Below are 18329 nucleotides of genomic sequence, written 5' to 3'. Positions count from 1 at the left end.
AGAGGACCTAACAATTAATAAAAATAAATAAAACCAGTTCTCTGTGAGGACTTACCACGGTGCGGAAATCACCAGTATTTGGGGCAAGGAATCTTCCATGTCTGTACATCCAAAAGCTGCTTAGGCAGCATTGTGGAATTTTATGCAGGACGCCAGCACCCCACTCCTGGCACCAGTGTGCAGGTCAGGAAGCTCAGACGCTGAAGCTGGAAAGGTGGAAGTGCTCATTGGAACGCATTTCTGCTGAACGGAACACACAAGTGGTTCCAACGCCTGGTATCATCCACACGTGCCTGTACACCAGCGCACACACTCACCACCAGGCATACTGAATGTGGCACCCAATGGGACTCCACAGTTATTAGAAGGAATAGATGGTGGCGTGGATAAAGACATTTTTTTTCACCGTCCTTGCTGCTGCCACCACTGCAACATGGCTTTCCCTTCTGCTCCTCGGGAGGTTTCTGTCCTCCCTGAGCTCGACTTAGGGCACCTGCAAATTTGGACACATTGGTCACGTGGCCCAAACCACATTTAGTACAGAGGAACTAGCTGCAGCCATGTAGGTGTGTGTGTGACCCCCTTATTATAGTCACTTACCTTAGTCTGGCAGCTTCAGTTTCTTCGGGATGGGAATACAGTACTCGGACACTGCAGAGAGAAGCTTTCCACCCCGTGGGTTTGGCCACAAAAAAGCACATACATTTGTATTTTTAATTTGATACAGGGGTTCCAGCAGTGTACATTTCTACTAATTTGGTCAATTGAATATGCTCATGCGTGACATATTAAAATGAGAAAATAGAATATTAATAGAAGTATGACATCCCTGATATTCACTGTTGTCAAGACAGCAGCTAAGAGGTTTGGAGGATCATTTCAAAATAAAAAATGCACTGTAATATGACAACTATAAAACAGTTACTAGCACAGGCTTTTTATATGCAGACAAGTACAGGATATATTGATCCAACTCTAGTGTAGTCTAAAATGGAAAAATGCAGCATTTTTCCCTAAACATTTATACCATCATTTCCACCAGTGTTTCACTTTCTGTGCAGAATGTGAAAATGAGATTTCCACTGCCATCCATCATCTCACATATACAGCATCGGTTGGCAATCACTGCAATAACATTTATAGTAGCAGGATTTTTATACGGCACGTAGCCTATATACCACATTATATAATACATTAGTATTATGCAAACCAAATTTTTTTAAGTTTTGCACTACTTGCTGTGTGGGCTGGTCACCATTCATGTGGTCCTGTATATCAGCTGGGTGGGCAGATCATGCAAACATTGGATCAGTTAATGGTCTAGTTTTTGTAGCTACATGCTACACATTTGGTATTGCCCATATCAGACCACTTATACAAGTTTTGGCTTAGTGAGGGCCATCAATGGACTGTACATTGATAGCTGACATCTATGATAATCATATATGGGACATAAACCATCTATGGTGAACCACTGATAGACTAAGGGGGGGGGGGGGGGGGGGGGGAAGTATTCAACCTAGGATTCCAAATGTCAGAACGTCCCGACAGTCGGAATCCCGGGCCATTTTCGGTTCTTCTGACAATAACTGGACAGCTGAAAAACCAATGTTACGGCAGTCAAGTGTCAGAAACTCCAGAGATAACAGAAAACAGGTCCGTTTTTTAAAAGATTGTCTGTGGATTCGACATTCAGCAGCCGTTTCTCGCCACAACAGGGAGGTGGATCTGTAGCAGGCTAGTCCTGTCCAGGATTGAAACTTGAGAAGTTGTATCTATCCTCAAAGAACGTTATGTGCAAGTTGATATTGCCCCAGCCAATCAACTACAATATGTAAATTGACAGTTGGTAGCTGATTGGCTGAAGCATTTTCATCTTGCACATAACGTTCTTTATGCGGATAGATAACACTTCTCCAAGCTTCATACATTTCCCTTGAATACCTTAAGTGCCTGTTTCTACTGTCAGAAATATTGGCAGATTTAATATCCCCCTATGTCACTAGATGGTTACTACAGGCAGGCAATGACCAAATGGGCTACCTCCATGCCCCTGGATTAGATAAGTAAATCAAATACCTCTCTAATATTTTGAGTTTTCTTTTGTTTTTCTAAAAAAAAAAAGTACATAAAACACAACTGAGCAAATTTTTTTTATTTTATACATTTATAGTTTACTGATCAGTTTTTTCTTTTTATTTAATCAGACAAGATTTGAAACAAGAAAGGGGAGCAGGGAGAAGGATCTGGCATTTAAAAAGTTTTTATATATTTCTATTAAGAGTGGTCGAACGCCTCACCTACAAGAACATATCTTGCAATTAAGGGGTTAAAACAATCTATCTCCCTGCCCCCCTTTGGGGAAAACTCCCCAATATATATATATATATATATATTTATATATACACAAGCAATTATAACATCTTCCATTATCAATCATAAAAATATTGTAGGAGCCTACCCTATAGAACTAGGGAGATGTCCATATTAATTATAGCTTTGTGTTAAAAATATAGGGCGGATAGCCTATGTTTCTTATTTGTAAATGATTTACACATTACACGTTCAATATTCAACCTCCTTTTGTGTTGTAAGATGTTCACCTTAATCTAAAAGGAGTTAAGACATAGAGAGGAGAAAAAAAAAAAAGGAAAACATGGGATGCAAAATTAATGGACAACTATATGTAAGATCTACAATTAATATTAACTTACTTTTCACATATTTTGATGTTGCAGTAGATGTAGCTTAGGCTGACAATAGTGGGTGTAGTTTATAAAGTTTGAGGTAAAGAGTAGAGGGGGGGAAATAAAGGCTTCACAGATTATTGATGATCGATATGAGTAAGGTACGTGGAAACAGAGTGCGCTGGCTGGCTGAAACATGCACTAAATGGCTGGTCTCTTACTAGAACATGCTCCACTCATGCCAGTGGTTAAGTTTCTGAAACTCACATCATCAGCTTGGTGTTGAAACAGCTTCATTTGATTCAATTTCTAATGTTCCATTATAGTCTTATCCAGTTAGCATCATGCACAGCCACAAAGGGAAGGTAAACAAGGCCAGATTTAGCCACCACACACACACACGGAAGTGCATAAACCTCAACCAATAATAATAAAAAAAAAAAGCTAAAACAAAAAAACAACACAAACAGACAATGTACAGAAACAGTGTTTAGGACCTGAGATTTAAAGCTTACATCCTTTGTTCTAAATCACCAGCCATTTAAATATGTTCCTGTAACACACAGAAAGCATGCGCTTGTTCATATGATATAATAATAATAAAAAAAAAAATTCTTATCATTACTCTTCTATTCCTCACAGAGTGGGGTAAAAGACAATAGATGCACAACTGTTCTCTGTAATAAATTAATGAAAGTGAAACTACCCATTGGTCTAATACCCAGCTTTTTGGATAAAATCAGATAAATATGGAGTACTGGTGTCATACTGTACAAGCCATAAGGAAAAATAGGCAGCCACCGAACAATACCATACTTCTCCCCCATTTACATGTGGACCAGGGCGGCTCTTGACAAATTTTATGGGTAGAGCAGGCAATTTACTAAGTGATATAATTACTTGGGACACTTTCCTGCAGTGCATAATCAATATGGCTATAATGATCAATGGGCTGTATGTTTTCTGTGCTGCTACAATGTGAAGAGCCTGGTAAGGTCATATCCTCTCTAAAGGACACAGGGAATGGAGTGGCATCCCCGGAAGACGGAAACCACCTCAGCTACATCTACATACAGGTACAGCAGCTATCTCTTCTGGTAGTACATAACTTATGATATATTCAGGGGAGTGTGTCTGTGCATGATCTTTATACTGTAAAGGAAACAAAAACAGAGGGAATTGTTGTGAGAACAATCTGCAGTCATACAGAGTGAAATCTTGATCCATTACAGATGATAAAACAATGATGGAAATGGAGGAGGCCAGGAGGGGGATCAGCAGTGTTCACACTTTTATTGTGCCAGTAGGACATGTGAAGGAGTCTTACTCCTGACCAAATCCCTCTGTCTCTTCTATTGCAAACAGCAGTTTTTCCTTAAGTTGCTCAAAACTTTTGTAAGGCGGGAGGTCCAGGCGGTTAAAGCTGAAAATAAAGAGGACAGTTATGCTATGTTGTTTTTCTGGAGATAAAACTGCAGAGGATCAACATGAAATTGCACTATATTTAAACCAGGATCAGTAGTGGATATATAATGTCCACTTTATTTATGGCAAATGAACAACTACATTTTAGTGCATAATGTGCTCATCTCTATTTGTACCATTACCTCTCAAAAAAACAAGCAACCCAATCACAGGATTAGGATTCCAGGTAAACCTTGGGACAGCTGTATAAAAGCACCTACATGTGTTATCAATATAATCATGGATATAGGTGTGCTTGAACGAACACGAAGGAGGAAATTTCATAGAATGAGCGTTTTAACAAGTGAAACTCTGCAAAACCAGTTTGATTTTGAAGTGTATATGATTGGTGCTTTAAAAAAACTGGGGATTTCTTACCAAAACTCTCACTTTCTGAATCTCTCATCCTATTAAATTTCACCCTAATTATTTGTTGCTATTGCTGTCACAGGATCCTCATGCTTTCAGTCAGTGAGGAAAATGTGGCCATTAATGCTGCTTTCAGACCGCAAAACTGGCTTTGACCCTGTATTTGAAAACGTTTCCAAAAACGGGTCTGCCAGGTAAAACCCCCTTCACACCGCATCTCTTAAACGGTATATTACCGTTTAAGTGCGTTTTTTTTTACACTGGCAGACCCGTTTTTGGAAACGTTCCAAATATAGGGTCAAAGCCAGTCTTCAGGGCCCCCCCCTCCATTTTAACCGTTTTACAAAATCGGCTTTTGTAAAACGGTAAAGTGGTCCTGCACCTTTCAGACCGCACAGACTACCGTTTTAAAACTGTTAAAAATCGGCACAATACCGGTTTTTAAGTGCGGTCTGAAAGGGGCATTAGTGAGAGATGAACACTGTAGACTTTCAGTCTTTGTCCTTTTCTAGTAATCCTCATTCCATCTTTCCAGAACACTCATGTGTGTCTTGTTTATGTGTTATAATGCTTGATAAAATAAGTTTGTTCTGTGGCTCTTTTTACCTTTGGGTGAGTATAAAACCACTGAGCTGGTCTAGATCCCAGAGTATATACACAATACAGCAGAGGCAAATTGATGGCAAACTAATCCCTACATTTTTTTTAGATTGAACAGATAGGTACAAACTTTGAAACGGACTATATGCATTTCTCCTGCATTAGGCACAATCATGCAAAGAAATGTTTATAATAGGCATTTACCATGTGTGACTTCTGGGCAACCAGTTTTCTTTTCCAACCTTTTCAATGCAAAATTTTTGAGGACCATTGCTCCCTATAAAATAAAGAAACATACTCTATTCAGTAATGAAGACACAGACAGATAAATTCAGAGGTTTTACTACAAGGTTTTTGCTAGATACAGGTCGAGTATCCCGTATCCGAATATCCGTTATCCGAATTATTCCAAAATACGGACATTCCAGAAAGTGAAAAAAAAATTTTTTTTTGCTAAAAACTCACTGGGGACATATGTAACAGCATCACTGGGGACATGATATGTAACTGGCACTATATATGTGCAAGACAATGATTGCTTGGCATTCAAATTCAGTGCTGAGATAGTACACACATTTTGTTTCACGTTTTGAAACCTTGTTTTTTGAACAATTAAAATATGTTTGTGTGTATTTTATGTGGTAATAAATTATATTTGTGTGTATATTATGTGTTTATACAGCATAAATGCAAGATACTTCAAAATACATCATTGAAATATTAAAATATTCCGAAATACGGAATAATCCGTTATCCAAAATTCTCCTGGTCCCGAGCATTTTGGATACGGGATACTCAACCTGTATAGGATTCCTCAGCCAGTAACTTTGAATCACTTGCTGTCTGACATATCTAGAGACATGTTTTCTCTAACTACAACCTATACATACTCTTATTATTGTATTGAAACCAGAATTTCTGGTCAAATTTTGCACATCTTGTTTTTCGTGGTTGGCCTAACATTTCTGCATATGAGCAAAGTTCAGGTTTTGCTTTGCTATGCCACAGAACACCCTTGTACACTATTTGCCAATTAGAATTCAGTGGATATAAACTGTAAATAAAATTAGGATGGGAACCTTCAGTGTATACTTCTGTATAGTCTGCAAAAGCGTCATTAATGAAACATGTGCAATGGAGTGAATACTCACAGAACAACTATGGTTACATACCCATTAAGTCAGCAAAGCCTCCAACTGGTAATCGGCAAGTCCCAGTAACAAACTGAAGTAGTCTCATGCGCTTCTCATTGTCAATATCTTTAACAAACTATCAGAAGAAAAGAATAGTAGTCGTGTTAAACTAAAATGCAAATCTAAGGAAAACGTCCATCTTAAAATATCAAAACAAATATGTACTGACAACCTTTGGTGCACACCATGGGCCTGATTCATGTGTTTGGAGGTGCTATTGATGCAGCTTACATAGGAAAAGCAGCAATAGCACTAATATGCCTCCTGCATACATTACCGATCCGAGCTGAGTCCTAGGACACAACATCGGATCAACTGTGACCCTATTGGCTGGCTGCTTGACCCATGAGGTTGCTCAAGTCAGCTAGGCAGGACTAAGCAATAGGCCAAGACATCTCCATTCTCTGACAGAGATACTGGCCCTATATCTCCCCAGCAACATGCCTTTGTTTTGAGAAAAGGAAGCAGTACCTTCCCCCCTCTGCTTGTCAATCGCTTATAGTCTGACACTGTATTATGTATGCCATTGCATACCCCTACCATACAGACCATTAGTACTTTGCTGCAAGCGATATATTGTCACATTATATAAACACACACATTACGCCAAAGCTTTGATTAATAAAATGAAGTTTTATAGAAAATAGTTTAATAGAAAATCTAGGAGCAAAAAAGGTTAAGAATGCATAAAGTAAATGTAGTTATATGCTGAGCATGTCATACAACCATTACATTTTTAACAATGTTAAAATACTGTGATTTTCATCAAATGCAGTGAACACATTCTAAATTATACAGCACAGATGTAGATCCTCCCCTCAGAAGTCTGGTTTATTTAGCAAAAGGAGCAGAAAACCTCACAGTAGTGTATACAGTGATTAACAAGCTAGAAGACCTGCAATATCTGCCACACACAATATAATGTGATTTAAAATGATATGAGCTATAGCATCAACAATCAATTTAATTAATAAATAAATAAGTTTTCCCACCTGCCAAAACCAAACAATCTGCTTGCTATTCCTTGTATAGTGTCGGTAGATTGTATTTCGCTGCCAGTCGTTAAGATCAATTTCCTGCATACCGCACAGGAGAACCTGGTCAGAGGTGTGAGGAAAAAAAAAATATATAAAATAATTGCACCATTAAGCCATAAAATCAAATCTGTTACACCTTCCTTATCATGCCTTACTTCTAGTTCTTTTGCATCAAAATATTGCAGGTACTGCTGGGGTAAAATTTCATTGAATCCCTCAAAAAATGCCTGTGTTTGTTCCTCTACTCCTCGAGAGAGTCTCCACTCTGCTACCAACCTGCAGGAAACACAAGAAAAACAGAAGACTAAATACAAACCAGGAACGTATGTGTTTCCTCCTGCAAACCAGTTCCGTTACAATACTGTTAAGCGCTGGACAAACAGTGGCTAGATAGATATTATGGAAATACATGCTGGGACCGAAAATCCCAACTGGATACGCAAAAGCGGTCTATGCGTGGACTGAACATTAGATTTCCGTAAGTCCAGTTCTCACATATTTGCAAAAGACAGAAAATCCTAAAATACGAGCTGTTGGGTATGCATGAGGATTGGATGTAAGTAGATTAAGAAACGTCAAAATTGTTTCATAAGTAATCACATTTTTGTAACATTTGCACAAATGTTCTTAAAATTACATTTACCTGATGTATTCTTCCTTATTTTCTTCAGTCACCTGGATGTTGCTCCCATTTGTTTTCAGATCATGGCTTTTGACCTCACCAAGAAGTTCCTTGTCCACTGAAAAATACATCTCCAGCCCACACTCCTCTATGTTATTCTCCCTATGGTAAAAACACAGCAATGAGGAAACTGCCAGGCTCTCCAATAACTGCACAACGAAAGTCACTAAATGCAAACGTGATTACATCATTACTTCAGCTCCAAGATATGCCAAGACAACCCTTAGCATTACCATAGTTCAGTCTCCTCTGTCCACTGTTTAAATGGCCCACCCCACTGCTCCATCCCAACCCATCTCTAAATACTCCTTTTATGCCACTAAAGTCTAGCTGTGAGAAGAACAGTTGGCGGTTTGAGGAGCAGCACATTCCCCAGCCCCCACTGTGCATGCATATAGATAGGACAGACTCTCCAGTCACATATCTATATAATAATTGCAGGTGGTCTGTAAAATCACTATTCAAATTCCCCAATAAATCCTACTTTATGGTAGTCGAGGGAGGCCTAGGAGACCAGGACCAGCCTCCATGAATGGGATAAGCATAGGATGATAGGCCTAGGGAGGCCATTTTTTTATATTTTGGTTACTGTGACAGTTAAATTTGAGGGTATTCACATCCAAATTAGAGAAAATGTTTGTGAATTCACCACCACGTTTTTCTATGGACCAAAAGTTATTTCGTGGACAGGTGTAGGCTATTCCTAAAGTATTTCTTCAGCAACTAAGCTAACAAATGGTTTGGAGATTATTCCAAGTGCTTTTGCATTTGGAAGCTGTTGCTTAGCACAAACATATGGGAACTCTAGGAGTGTCCAAATCAACAGTTTGGTACATTAAAATAAGGGATAACAGGAGTATGAAAGAATAAAGTCACACTGACAGGAACACACATTCAGTACAAGCATACACTAAGTGACAGTATTCCAGGAAAAACCCTGACACGTAAGGGAGCGTAAGCACCCAGCATCCACCATGGTTTCAGAAAAAAGGATTTTACAGACAAGACCAAAAATCACCTTTATTTCCTTTCAGCCCATGGTGAATGCTGGGACTATGCAACATCCCAAAGCAGCCACCCTTGCTGCACTTAAGACCGAAGGCAGTATTTGCTGAGGCAAAGTGTTGAAACCTATAGAATTTATTGACGGTATGCGCAGAGAAACACGTATCAGCTCTGCAAAGGTGCTCCGCAGAGACCCCCACGCATGTAGAGTACACAACCGAAAATATTTTTTTGACAGATTGCATGATAGGTTATGGCCGAAGAAGGTTTTCGTGCTGCCAGCATCGTCTGACCAGTCCTGGAAGAAAAACCTCTGAACCTTAAGATCAACCTTTCAACTGCCACCCTGTGAAATTGAGCTTGACTAGACTGACATGGCCCTTGCAACAGCAGGTCCAGTCAGAGAGGGATATGCCAGGGAGGAACGATGGACATTCTGTGAATGTCCATCTGGGCCCATATGAAACTAGAATTACGGTCACCCATTCCTGTTTAACCCCTTCAGTGACAGGTTTTTATTACCATATCACCCCTCCCAGGGCGGGTTTTTAAATGATGAGTTGATCATGAAAACTCATCTTACAAAAATGTATTTAAGAATACAGTAAGTAGTTTTCAGAATATTTTGCAAGGAAGGCAGAGTATATAAGCAAAATTATATAAACAAATTCTAATACTTGAATCTGTAGGTGATTTTAGCCTTTCAGAATAATCTTCCATAAAAGTAAAAATTGCCTCAGCATACAATTAATTTGCTTCTTCTGCCATTCTGCAATGAGCTCATTAAATATTCACTGTGCTGAATTTAGGACCCAGCTTATTGGCTGGGTCCTAAATACCGTTTCAGACCCGATTTTGATGCCAAAATACCGGGCCAGAAACGGGTAGGACCCTCCATTTTAACCGTTTTACAAAAACGGCTTTTGTAAAATGTAAAACTGGTCCTGCACCTTTCAGACCGCACAGATTACAGTTTTAAAACGGTAAAAAAAAAAATTCAGCAAAATACCGGTTTTTAAGTGCGGTCTGAAAGGGGCATAAAGGAGAGCAAATACAGATGTTCACCACAAGGTACAAACCATTCATAAGCCTCAAATATAGAAAAACCAGCTTTGAATTTGTCAAACAGTATGTATAAAAGCCAGCTTATATGTGGAACAGTATTCTTTGCACAGATTCAGCAAACTGAACCAGAATAATGGGGGGAAAAAAAAGGATGGAAATGGCTTATGGCTCAAAGCATACCACATCTCCTATAAAACACACTGTAGACTGCGTGAAGGTATGGGCATGCATGTTTTCCAATGGCATGGAGTCACTAGTGTTTATTGGTTTATTGTGGATTATTATAATTATTATAATTTTATTTTTAAAGGCGCCACAAGTGTTTTGCAGCGCCGTACAAAAGGAACAGTACAGAGAGACAAAACTGGATGTTACATGTGCAGTATTTGAATATATGGTCTGCTCAGATACAGCTGAGAATTGGACAGTGCTTCACAGTGTAGGCAGACAACATCCTAAAAACATACTGTGAAAGCAGTTTAGAAGTTTTTAAGGCAAACATGTGGAATATTCTGCAAAGGTCAAGTAAATCACCTGATCTCAAACGAATGAGCATATTTTACTTGCTCAAGACAATTCTAAAGGCAGAAAGATCCACGAAAAAAATAAAAAAAAGACATCTGCAGTAAAGGCCTGGCAAATGATAAACCAGCATTTGGTGATATCATTGCCTGCAAAAAAAATCTTAACAGTAATAAAAATTAGGATTATGTTAATTTGAGCCACTGATAAAAGGGGTCCGCTTTAAAACATTGTCACAATTTTCTTTTAATGAGATATTTTGTTCATCTTCAATTAAAGTTTAACATCTGCATTTCAATTGTTTAACTTCAAATCTATTGTGGTGAAGTAGATCCAAAATTAGGAAAAATTATGTCAATGTCTTAATATATATAGACCTAACCATCAAATAAGATAGCTGAACACCACTGGTCAAAGTTCACACACTCACTACATTAAACAAAGGGGAATTAACAATTATCTGCACTCCAACTATATAAAACTTCAGTTGGCTGGCCTGTCTCATTAATGTTTTCAGTACTAAGTCGCGGTATCCCCAGTCACTGCTGTGCAGGTTTGAATGTGTTACATCAATTCATTTGTGAAGTGCAATAAAAAATGTCTGCCCCACTTATGATTTTCACACACACAAAAAAAGTGCAGTGATTTATTTTTTGTGGTCTGAAGGTGTGTCTGGTGTCGATATTTCTGGAAGACTTAATGCACAGTATGAAGAAAGTGTTTTGTTGTGAAGAAGTGTTCATGAATGGAAAGAAAAGTTCTAAGAAGGTTGCACAAGTGTCAGCCATGAAGGAGTAGCCGTACGCCCGCTCACATCTGATGAGAAAATTGAGCATGTACGTGAACAGATTCTAGTGTACAGATGAGTGGCAGTGAATGATGTTGCAAATCAGCCATGGCTCTGATGCACGGGTAAAGACAGTAGTGCATAATTGGCTTGCAGCACAGCCCAAAACATTTTATTAAATGATAAAATAAGAAATACTAAGAAAGCAGGGAGTTTGTGTTGAAAGCTAATTAAATAACAGGATTTTTGGTCTTCCCTGTTAAATCTGTTTTTCTGAAGTCATGGTGGACCACTAAAACCATAGGTATTGTAGGTACTCTGACCGGGCACCAAGGAGTTCTGGAGCACAGCTGGGAGAGGCTGCTCTGCCCCAATACCCATCATGACCCAGGCCAGTCAGTTTATTTACTTACAAAGCGCAAGTAATAGGAATAGGTTAAGCAGACCCATACCATAATCTTGAGGAAGACAAGACAGAGATAAATACAAACTCATCAGAGAAGAGCAAAGGGTGGGTGTCCAGTGGTCCACCATGGCTTCAGAAAAACAGATGACAAGTCTAAATACTGTTTTTTTTTTAATTCCTTCAGCCAATGGTGGGCCACTGGAACCATGGGACATCCCAAAGCAGTCCCTCAAGGGTGGGAAAGCTCCCAAAACTGCACTAAGGACACCCCTGCCGAACACAGCATCGGCTGTGGCAAAGGAGTCAAAACTGTAAAAATGGATAAACGTAAGTACCAAGACCAGGTAGTGGCTTTGCAGATCTGCTCTGCAGATGCCCCCCGGCCCATCGCTCAGGACGGTCCTACCGAGCAAGTAGAATGAGCTGTAATGGAGACCGGAACCAGCTTACCAGAGAGGAGATAGGCCTGACAAATGGCCGTTTTGATCCACTGTGCAATGGTGTTAAAGCTGGCCAGTCTTTCTTAACATCGTCATATTGGACAAACAAGGATTCTGTTTTTCGTTGAGACATGATTCGTTGAACATAGAGGCGTAATGCACGCACAACATCTAAAAGTAACTAAATCCGAATCGCCGGGACAACTATCTCTTGATTTATGTGGAAACTGGAGACCACTTTAGGGAGATAATACACACGAGTACGCAGTACTGTGCAGTCATTATGGAAGACTAGAAAAGGTGCAAAGCGACGGCCAGGAGAAAATGCCACTGGGTGCTTCTTTTTACATTTAAATAACAGAATTTTGGGAGGAGGTGTGGGGTCCGAGTCTGCTCTCCCGAACGGCTATTACCAATTCCTCAACTCTAGTGAGCATCATATGCTCCTCATGAGCCTTGGCCTGCTCAGTGGCCTCCTCGTCTTCCTCCTCCTCCGCCGGTGGATCCATGTTCCTGTAAGGAACCTTTAGTGTCTGTATCGTCTGACATAGCAAAGACCCTGAGAGGTCTAGCCCAGGGTTTTTGCTTTCATACAACAGATTTCTGCAGATTTGAAGAATCATGCACCAAACCTTGTACCGATTGCGCCAACCCCTGAACCCAAGCTGGATCAGGGGCAGACTGGGGTAAAAGCATATCCGCTATGGGGGCAGACTGACTGTTTAGGGCTGCCAGTTGGGCAGTCAAATCTTGCATGGCCTGTGTTAGATTAGAAGCCCCTTCAGGCTCAGCTGGTACAGCGCGACTGTGCAGGAATTCGCGAGGCACATCCGCACAGCAAACACAAATGCCACAATGGTCTCTGGTAGTGCAAAATAAATTTTCGTTGCACATAGTACATGTGTAAGCACCCAGTGCAGTAATTCTTTTATCCTTTTGAGAAGGCCCTCTGACATCCAAATAAAAAAGGGTACAGAGACAAAATTACACACACACACAGACCTAAAAAGGACAGAGGGTAATGACAGGCACTACACTAATTGGGAGAGACACAAATATGAATCAGTGGCTCTGGTAACTGCATCTGTGAGCCTACCACAGTGGTAATAAACTGTAAGGTAACAGAGTATACTGAATAAAAGAGCAAGAACTCTACCACAGATATCCCCAAATTAGTGAGAAATTAGGGTGCATAAAGAAAAATGAACCCCTATATAGGCATCGAATCCCAACAACCAACACCATGAGGTGAGGAAGGGGAATATATGACCTGACACCAGGACATTACTCAGCACCAGAAATCTCTCTGTTTCACCCACTCCTTGCAGGCATGCAGGTTAGATAAGTAAGTTTAATTTATATAGCGCACTTTCTCCAACAGGACTCAAGGCGACAGACAACAGTACAGTGGCTGACCAACACGCTGTGTGAAATGGCCATCGCGAGGAGGAAGGAGAGAGGTGGGAGGGGTGTAACCCAGGGTGGGAAGCTGCAGGCAGAGACAATCGCTTGGGTTGGGAGGTGGAGCTAGGGCCGCTCACAAAATAACACACGCCTGGAGCCATTACCGGGGCGATATGCTCATAGGACCTAAAAAGGGTCAGCCCTGGTGGCCTAGAGGGAAGACCGAGTGATTGAAACTCCACTGCCAGGGCCACTGGAGGTGCCTCCGCTGCGAGTGGTTTGCCACCGAAGGTAAGCCGGAGCCAGGAAACGGGACTCCGCTTACCTGATAGAAGCTTTCTTGTGCTGCCATGGCTCCCCCCAATGCCTGTTGAGATGCTGGGGCTTCTGGCCATGGAGGTCAGAGACTCAGCACAGCGTGGCTGTCACTCTGCTCCGGCGGACTGTGAATACACAGCGCCTGCTGCAGAAACTTTAAAAAAAAAAATACTAAAATGCCCTGCTCCTAAAAAACGTGTCCTTTTCATGAGGCACCAAGCAAAAAACTGACTGGCCTGGGGCAGGATGGGTATTGGGGAGGAGGAGCCTCTCCCAGCTGCGCTCCAGAAGTTTAACGCCTTGGTGCCTGGTCAGAAGGCCTGCAATACCCATGGTTCCAGTGGTCCACCATAGGCTGAAGGAAAAAAAATTGTACAGTCAGAGTGCAGATCATTGTTGACTCACAATTACATATTTGAAATCATATTTTGTATTTTTACTGGACTTAAGGTAAATTGCTTACTTGATCCAGATGAGGGAGTTGTAAAACTCAGGATCCACAGATTCCAAGTCCTTCAGTCCTACCGGCTTGTTTAAAATGCGCTTGTAGAATGGCAATGAGAAACCAGTGTCTATAAATTTGCCATGGAACAGAGCCTGACAAACAAGTGTGAGAGCATAATGAGTAAAACTAGATCTCAAACTCCCAACAATAGCATGCAAAGATGAGGATACTGACAAATGTATGACTTGTAAAAAATACAACACAAGAAAAGGGCACAATATACCATATTACAAACAATATTTTATTAGTTTAATCATTTAATCATGGAGAAGCAATTGTTAAAATATCTACTCCAATGTATGTGGAGGCATGTCATCAGTAAATATCTAGAATAATCTAGGGATAGTGATGACAAACCACAAAGCTGACGTCTATGTTCATTAAGCATGTAATGTGTCATGTGATCATTATATGTAATGTAAGATTTAGTCTTTTGGGGGGTTTTCAGACCGAATAGCTGCTGTGTGAATTCGTACAGCAACAGATTATCGAAAGACTGCGCATGTACGGATCATAGAATGCATGCGCGAGGCCAAACCGTGGCAAAAATCAGCAGTTTTTCTGGGATTGTGAGAAGAAACTCAGACTTTCCCAAGCGTTTTTAGGGCCTGTGAGGTGTGACGTCAGCTCTGGCATCGACCAGCCTGTTTTTATAGCAGAGTTGTGGGAGGGTCAGGCTGTAAAAATAATTAGATGGTTGTGTATGGATTTGCAGCTAGCCACCGATCATTGAGATTTGCTTGCACAAAGCGGGATTTCATTCTGTCTGGGCGGTGGTTGTCTGATCGCAGAGCTCTGCAAAAATTGGCCATTAGCGATTAGGTCTGACTACCCCCCTTTGTTTTAAACCGTGTCTTCTAAAAAAGGGACATTAGTATTGCTTTTTTTTTTTTATTGTAAGTACTTACCATGGCTATGAACCTGCCAATGAAGCGGAAGTAACGCAAGTGGTCAGGGTTGATGTAGGAGGCAGGATTGATTTGCAAACAGTAATTATCTTTTCCAGCGTACTCAAACAGGCAGTACATGGGGTTAAGCACTTCATGGGAAAGAAGGAAAAACCACTCCCTATGCAAGAAATAGTTATGACATAAATTAGGCACACAGTCACATTTATTATAGCATAATACAGTACCGACCTGGATATTACCTTGCCACACCTCCATAATCTAACCCCTCTTCTCCAGGAATGATAATCCACAACCGCCGCCTGAGATCTTGTGGGTTAAAACTCATAATCTAAGAAGAACAGAGGTAACATTTTAAAAAATGATCAAAATATCAGTGCAGTCCTTACTAAAGGGTGTTAGATACTACAGGATAATTCCGGGTTAGGTGTAGCCTAAAATGCTTTAATGATGTTATTTTAGTGACTAATCTGAACTTGGATATGTAGAAAGGTTTGTTAATCAAACCCTAGTATTGATTTGTCCTATTTACGTACACAGATTGTGTATGGTTTTCAAAGGTCATAGAATGCAAAGGCATTTGATGTTTAGGTACTTGTGAGTTATCCGGGCGTCCGATTTTAAAATCGGGTCGGATCGGGACATCGCATCGCATCGCATGCGACCATCGGATGCGATGCGATGCGATGCGATGACCCGATTTTTCCATAGGAATCAATGTTAAAATGGACTGAGTCCATTTTAACATGGAATTCAATGGGAAAAAGGGGTCCTTTTCATACCCCTACTATCCAAGTGGGCATGGAGTTGGATATAAACCTGTGGCGAGCGTAGCGAGCCACCGAGCCCGAAGCGTGGCGAGCGTAGCGAGCCCCGCGAGGGGACACGGAATACCGTCCGCTCGCCACGCTTCGGGCTCGGTGGCTCGCTACGCTCGCCACAGGTTTATATCCAACTCCATGCCCACTTGGATAGTAGGGGTATGAAAAGGACCCCTTTTTCCCATTGAATTCCATGTTAAAATGGACTCAGTCCATTTTAACATTGATTCCTATGGAAAAATCGGGTCATCGCATCCGATGGTCGCATGCGATGCGATGCGATATCGTATCGCATCGCATCTGATTGTATGCCTTAACTTAAGGCATACAATCAAAAAATCGGACGCCCAGATAACTCACAAGTACCGATGTTTAATTAGTCTCTACTGGTCACACACCTGCTGAAAGGAATCCTCAAACAGGGTTTTCCTAGACACAGTGATCTTGATGTGCTGCTGCATGAACAGTTGCTGTAATACAATGACAGGCAATGATTTAGACAAAAAAAAAAAAAACTTGAATGAACCCTTTGAGTGCCAAGGGAATTTGTCAAAATAGGTGTGAAAATTGACAGCAAACATTTTTATTCATCATAATGACCTCCAATGCTCACCTTATTTAGGAAACATAATATTTTATTACACAACATTTATTTGAATTTATATAACAAATGTGAGCAACGCTGGCATTTTTAAGAGATATTTTGCGCATCTCTCAAAGATGTTGGCACTCAAAGGGTTAAGTGTTGCACTTTGGAATAAGTCTTCATAAATTGTATACAGAAGATAAGAGTACTTACCTGGCACCAGAACCTAAAGTATTGCACTTTGGCCTTGAAATCACGGACATAAGCAATCTGTGGGCCATTATCCCTGTACATAAAAGAGTGTGTTAGAAATAGAGCACGGATATCATAAAAAGGCAAGTAATCTGTTTGGCCATGAAGATCAAGACAATCCATAATGAACTGGTGCTTTCAGTAATAACAAAGGAATAAAAGGAAAATATGGCAGGACATAACAACTGTGTGTATAGGCAGGGCTCAGCTTAAGAGCTTGGAGTTTATAGTGATATACTAAGCTGCACTGTCTACCACTCACAAGGCAGACTTGCCGGTCCGGGGGTCGATGTAAGTGGTTGTTCTTCTATTGTGATCCACAAAGTATGCAACCCCATCCACTGTAAACCTCATCTCCCAGCCTTCTGGCAATGGCTTTTCATTTAATTGTCTGAAAGAAATAATATTCAAACAATATGCATAAACTCAGATACATCAATAGCCTGGCATGAAATTTTTTCGCCATTATCATGGAATTGTTGGACTTAATCATCTCAACATAGCTAGAATTTTAAACAATGTTTCCAGTATCTCCTTGAACCTATCCCACAGAGAATGAAAGCCATTTTGAGAAAAAAAAGCACGATTCTAGCCAGTAGTAGAAACAGATATTTGAAAGTAGCTCACTGAATCTATACACTTTATTATTATTGTTGTTACAGAAGTGCCTGCTTGAAATATCATAATTTTTATTATTAAATACATTGATTTATATAGCACTTTCTACATCAGGACTCAGTATATACAGTAGTACAAAGGATTCAGTATTACAGCAAAAAAGAAATTCACACCGAAAATAAAACAAACTATAATAGCCCTATTCACCTCATTCTTAGATTTAAAAATGAGGTGAATTCAGATTTTAAAGCACTATTCACCTCCAGCGACATCCACTTACCCCTGATTTCTTGGATCCTCCCACTGAGTTGTCCGTGTAGTGTGGTTGACAAAATATACCCTGCCATTTGCATCCGTTCGCTTTTCTACAAAAGAATGGACCAAAAACATACCATTAGCGATCCAGCTAAATTGATTTACATACACATTTCTTATTTTTCTATGAACATAAAAGAGACTATTTAAAGCAGGCATGTCCAAACTATGGCCCTCCAGCTGTTGTGAAACTACACATCCCAGCATGCCTTGCCACAGTTTTACCATTCCCTAATAGCAAAACTGTGGAAAAGCATGATGGGACTTGTAGTTTCACAACAGCTGGAGGGCCATAGTTTGGTTATGCCTGATTTAAAATCAAAGTAAGACTTATTTTTACTTACG

At 40.3% G+C, this 18329-nt stretch overlaps 1 protein-coding gene across 1 annotated transcript in view; it reads right to left on the bottom strand.

Moving 5' to 3' along the window:
• Positions 1 to 2137: 2137 nt before the first annotated feature.
• The window catches only part of ITCH (itchy E3 ubiquitin protein ligase), a 97626-nt gene continuing 81434 nt past the window's right edge, over positions 2138 to 18329 (bottom strand). The window contains exons 12-24 of the mRNA XM_083147695.1: positions 17950 to 18034; positions 17314 to 17442; positions 17013 to 17085; positions 16612 to 16683; positions 15635 to 15723; positions 15393 to 15552; positions 14443 to 14576; positions 7994 to 8134; positions 7506 to 7626; positions 7306 to 7410; positions 6293 to 6389; positions 5325 to 5397; positions 2138 to 4110 (exon numbers count right to left, since the gene is read on the bottom strand). Of these exons, the coding sequence (XP_083003821.1) occupies positions 4011 to 4110; positions 5325 to 5397; positions 6293 to 6389; positions 7306 to 7410; positions 7506 to 7626; positions 7994 to 8134; positions 14443 to 14576; positions 15393 to 15552; positions 15635 to 15723; positions 16612 to 16683; positions 17013 to 17085; positions 17314 to 17442; positions 17950 to 18034 (1379 nt within the window). The 3' untranslated portion in view covers positions 2138 to 4010. The remainder of the gene's footprint in view (positions 4111 to 5324; positions 5398 to 6292; positions 6390 to 7305; positions 7411 to 7505; positions 7627 to 7993; positions 8135 to 14442; positions 14577 to 15392; positions 15553 to 15634; positions 15724 to 16611; positions 16684 to 17012; positions 17086 to 17313; positions 17443 to 17949; positions 18035 to 18329) is intronic.

The sequence above is a fragment of the Crinia signifera genome, chromosome 6 (assembly GCF_055691185.1).
Source record: "Crinia signifera chromosome 6, ASM5569118v1, whole genome shotgun sequence".
In the NCBI taxonomy this organism is placed as follows: Eukaryota; Metazoa; Chordata; class Amphibia; order Anura; family Myobatrachidae; genus Crinia; species Crinia signifera.
The sequence above is the reverse complement of the archived record's forward strand: the minus strand, read 5'-3'. Positions and strand labels throughout refer to the sequence as shown.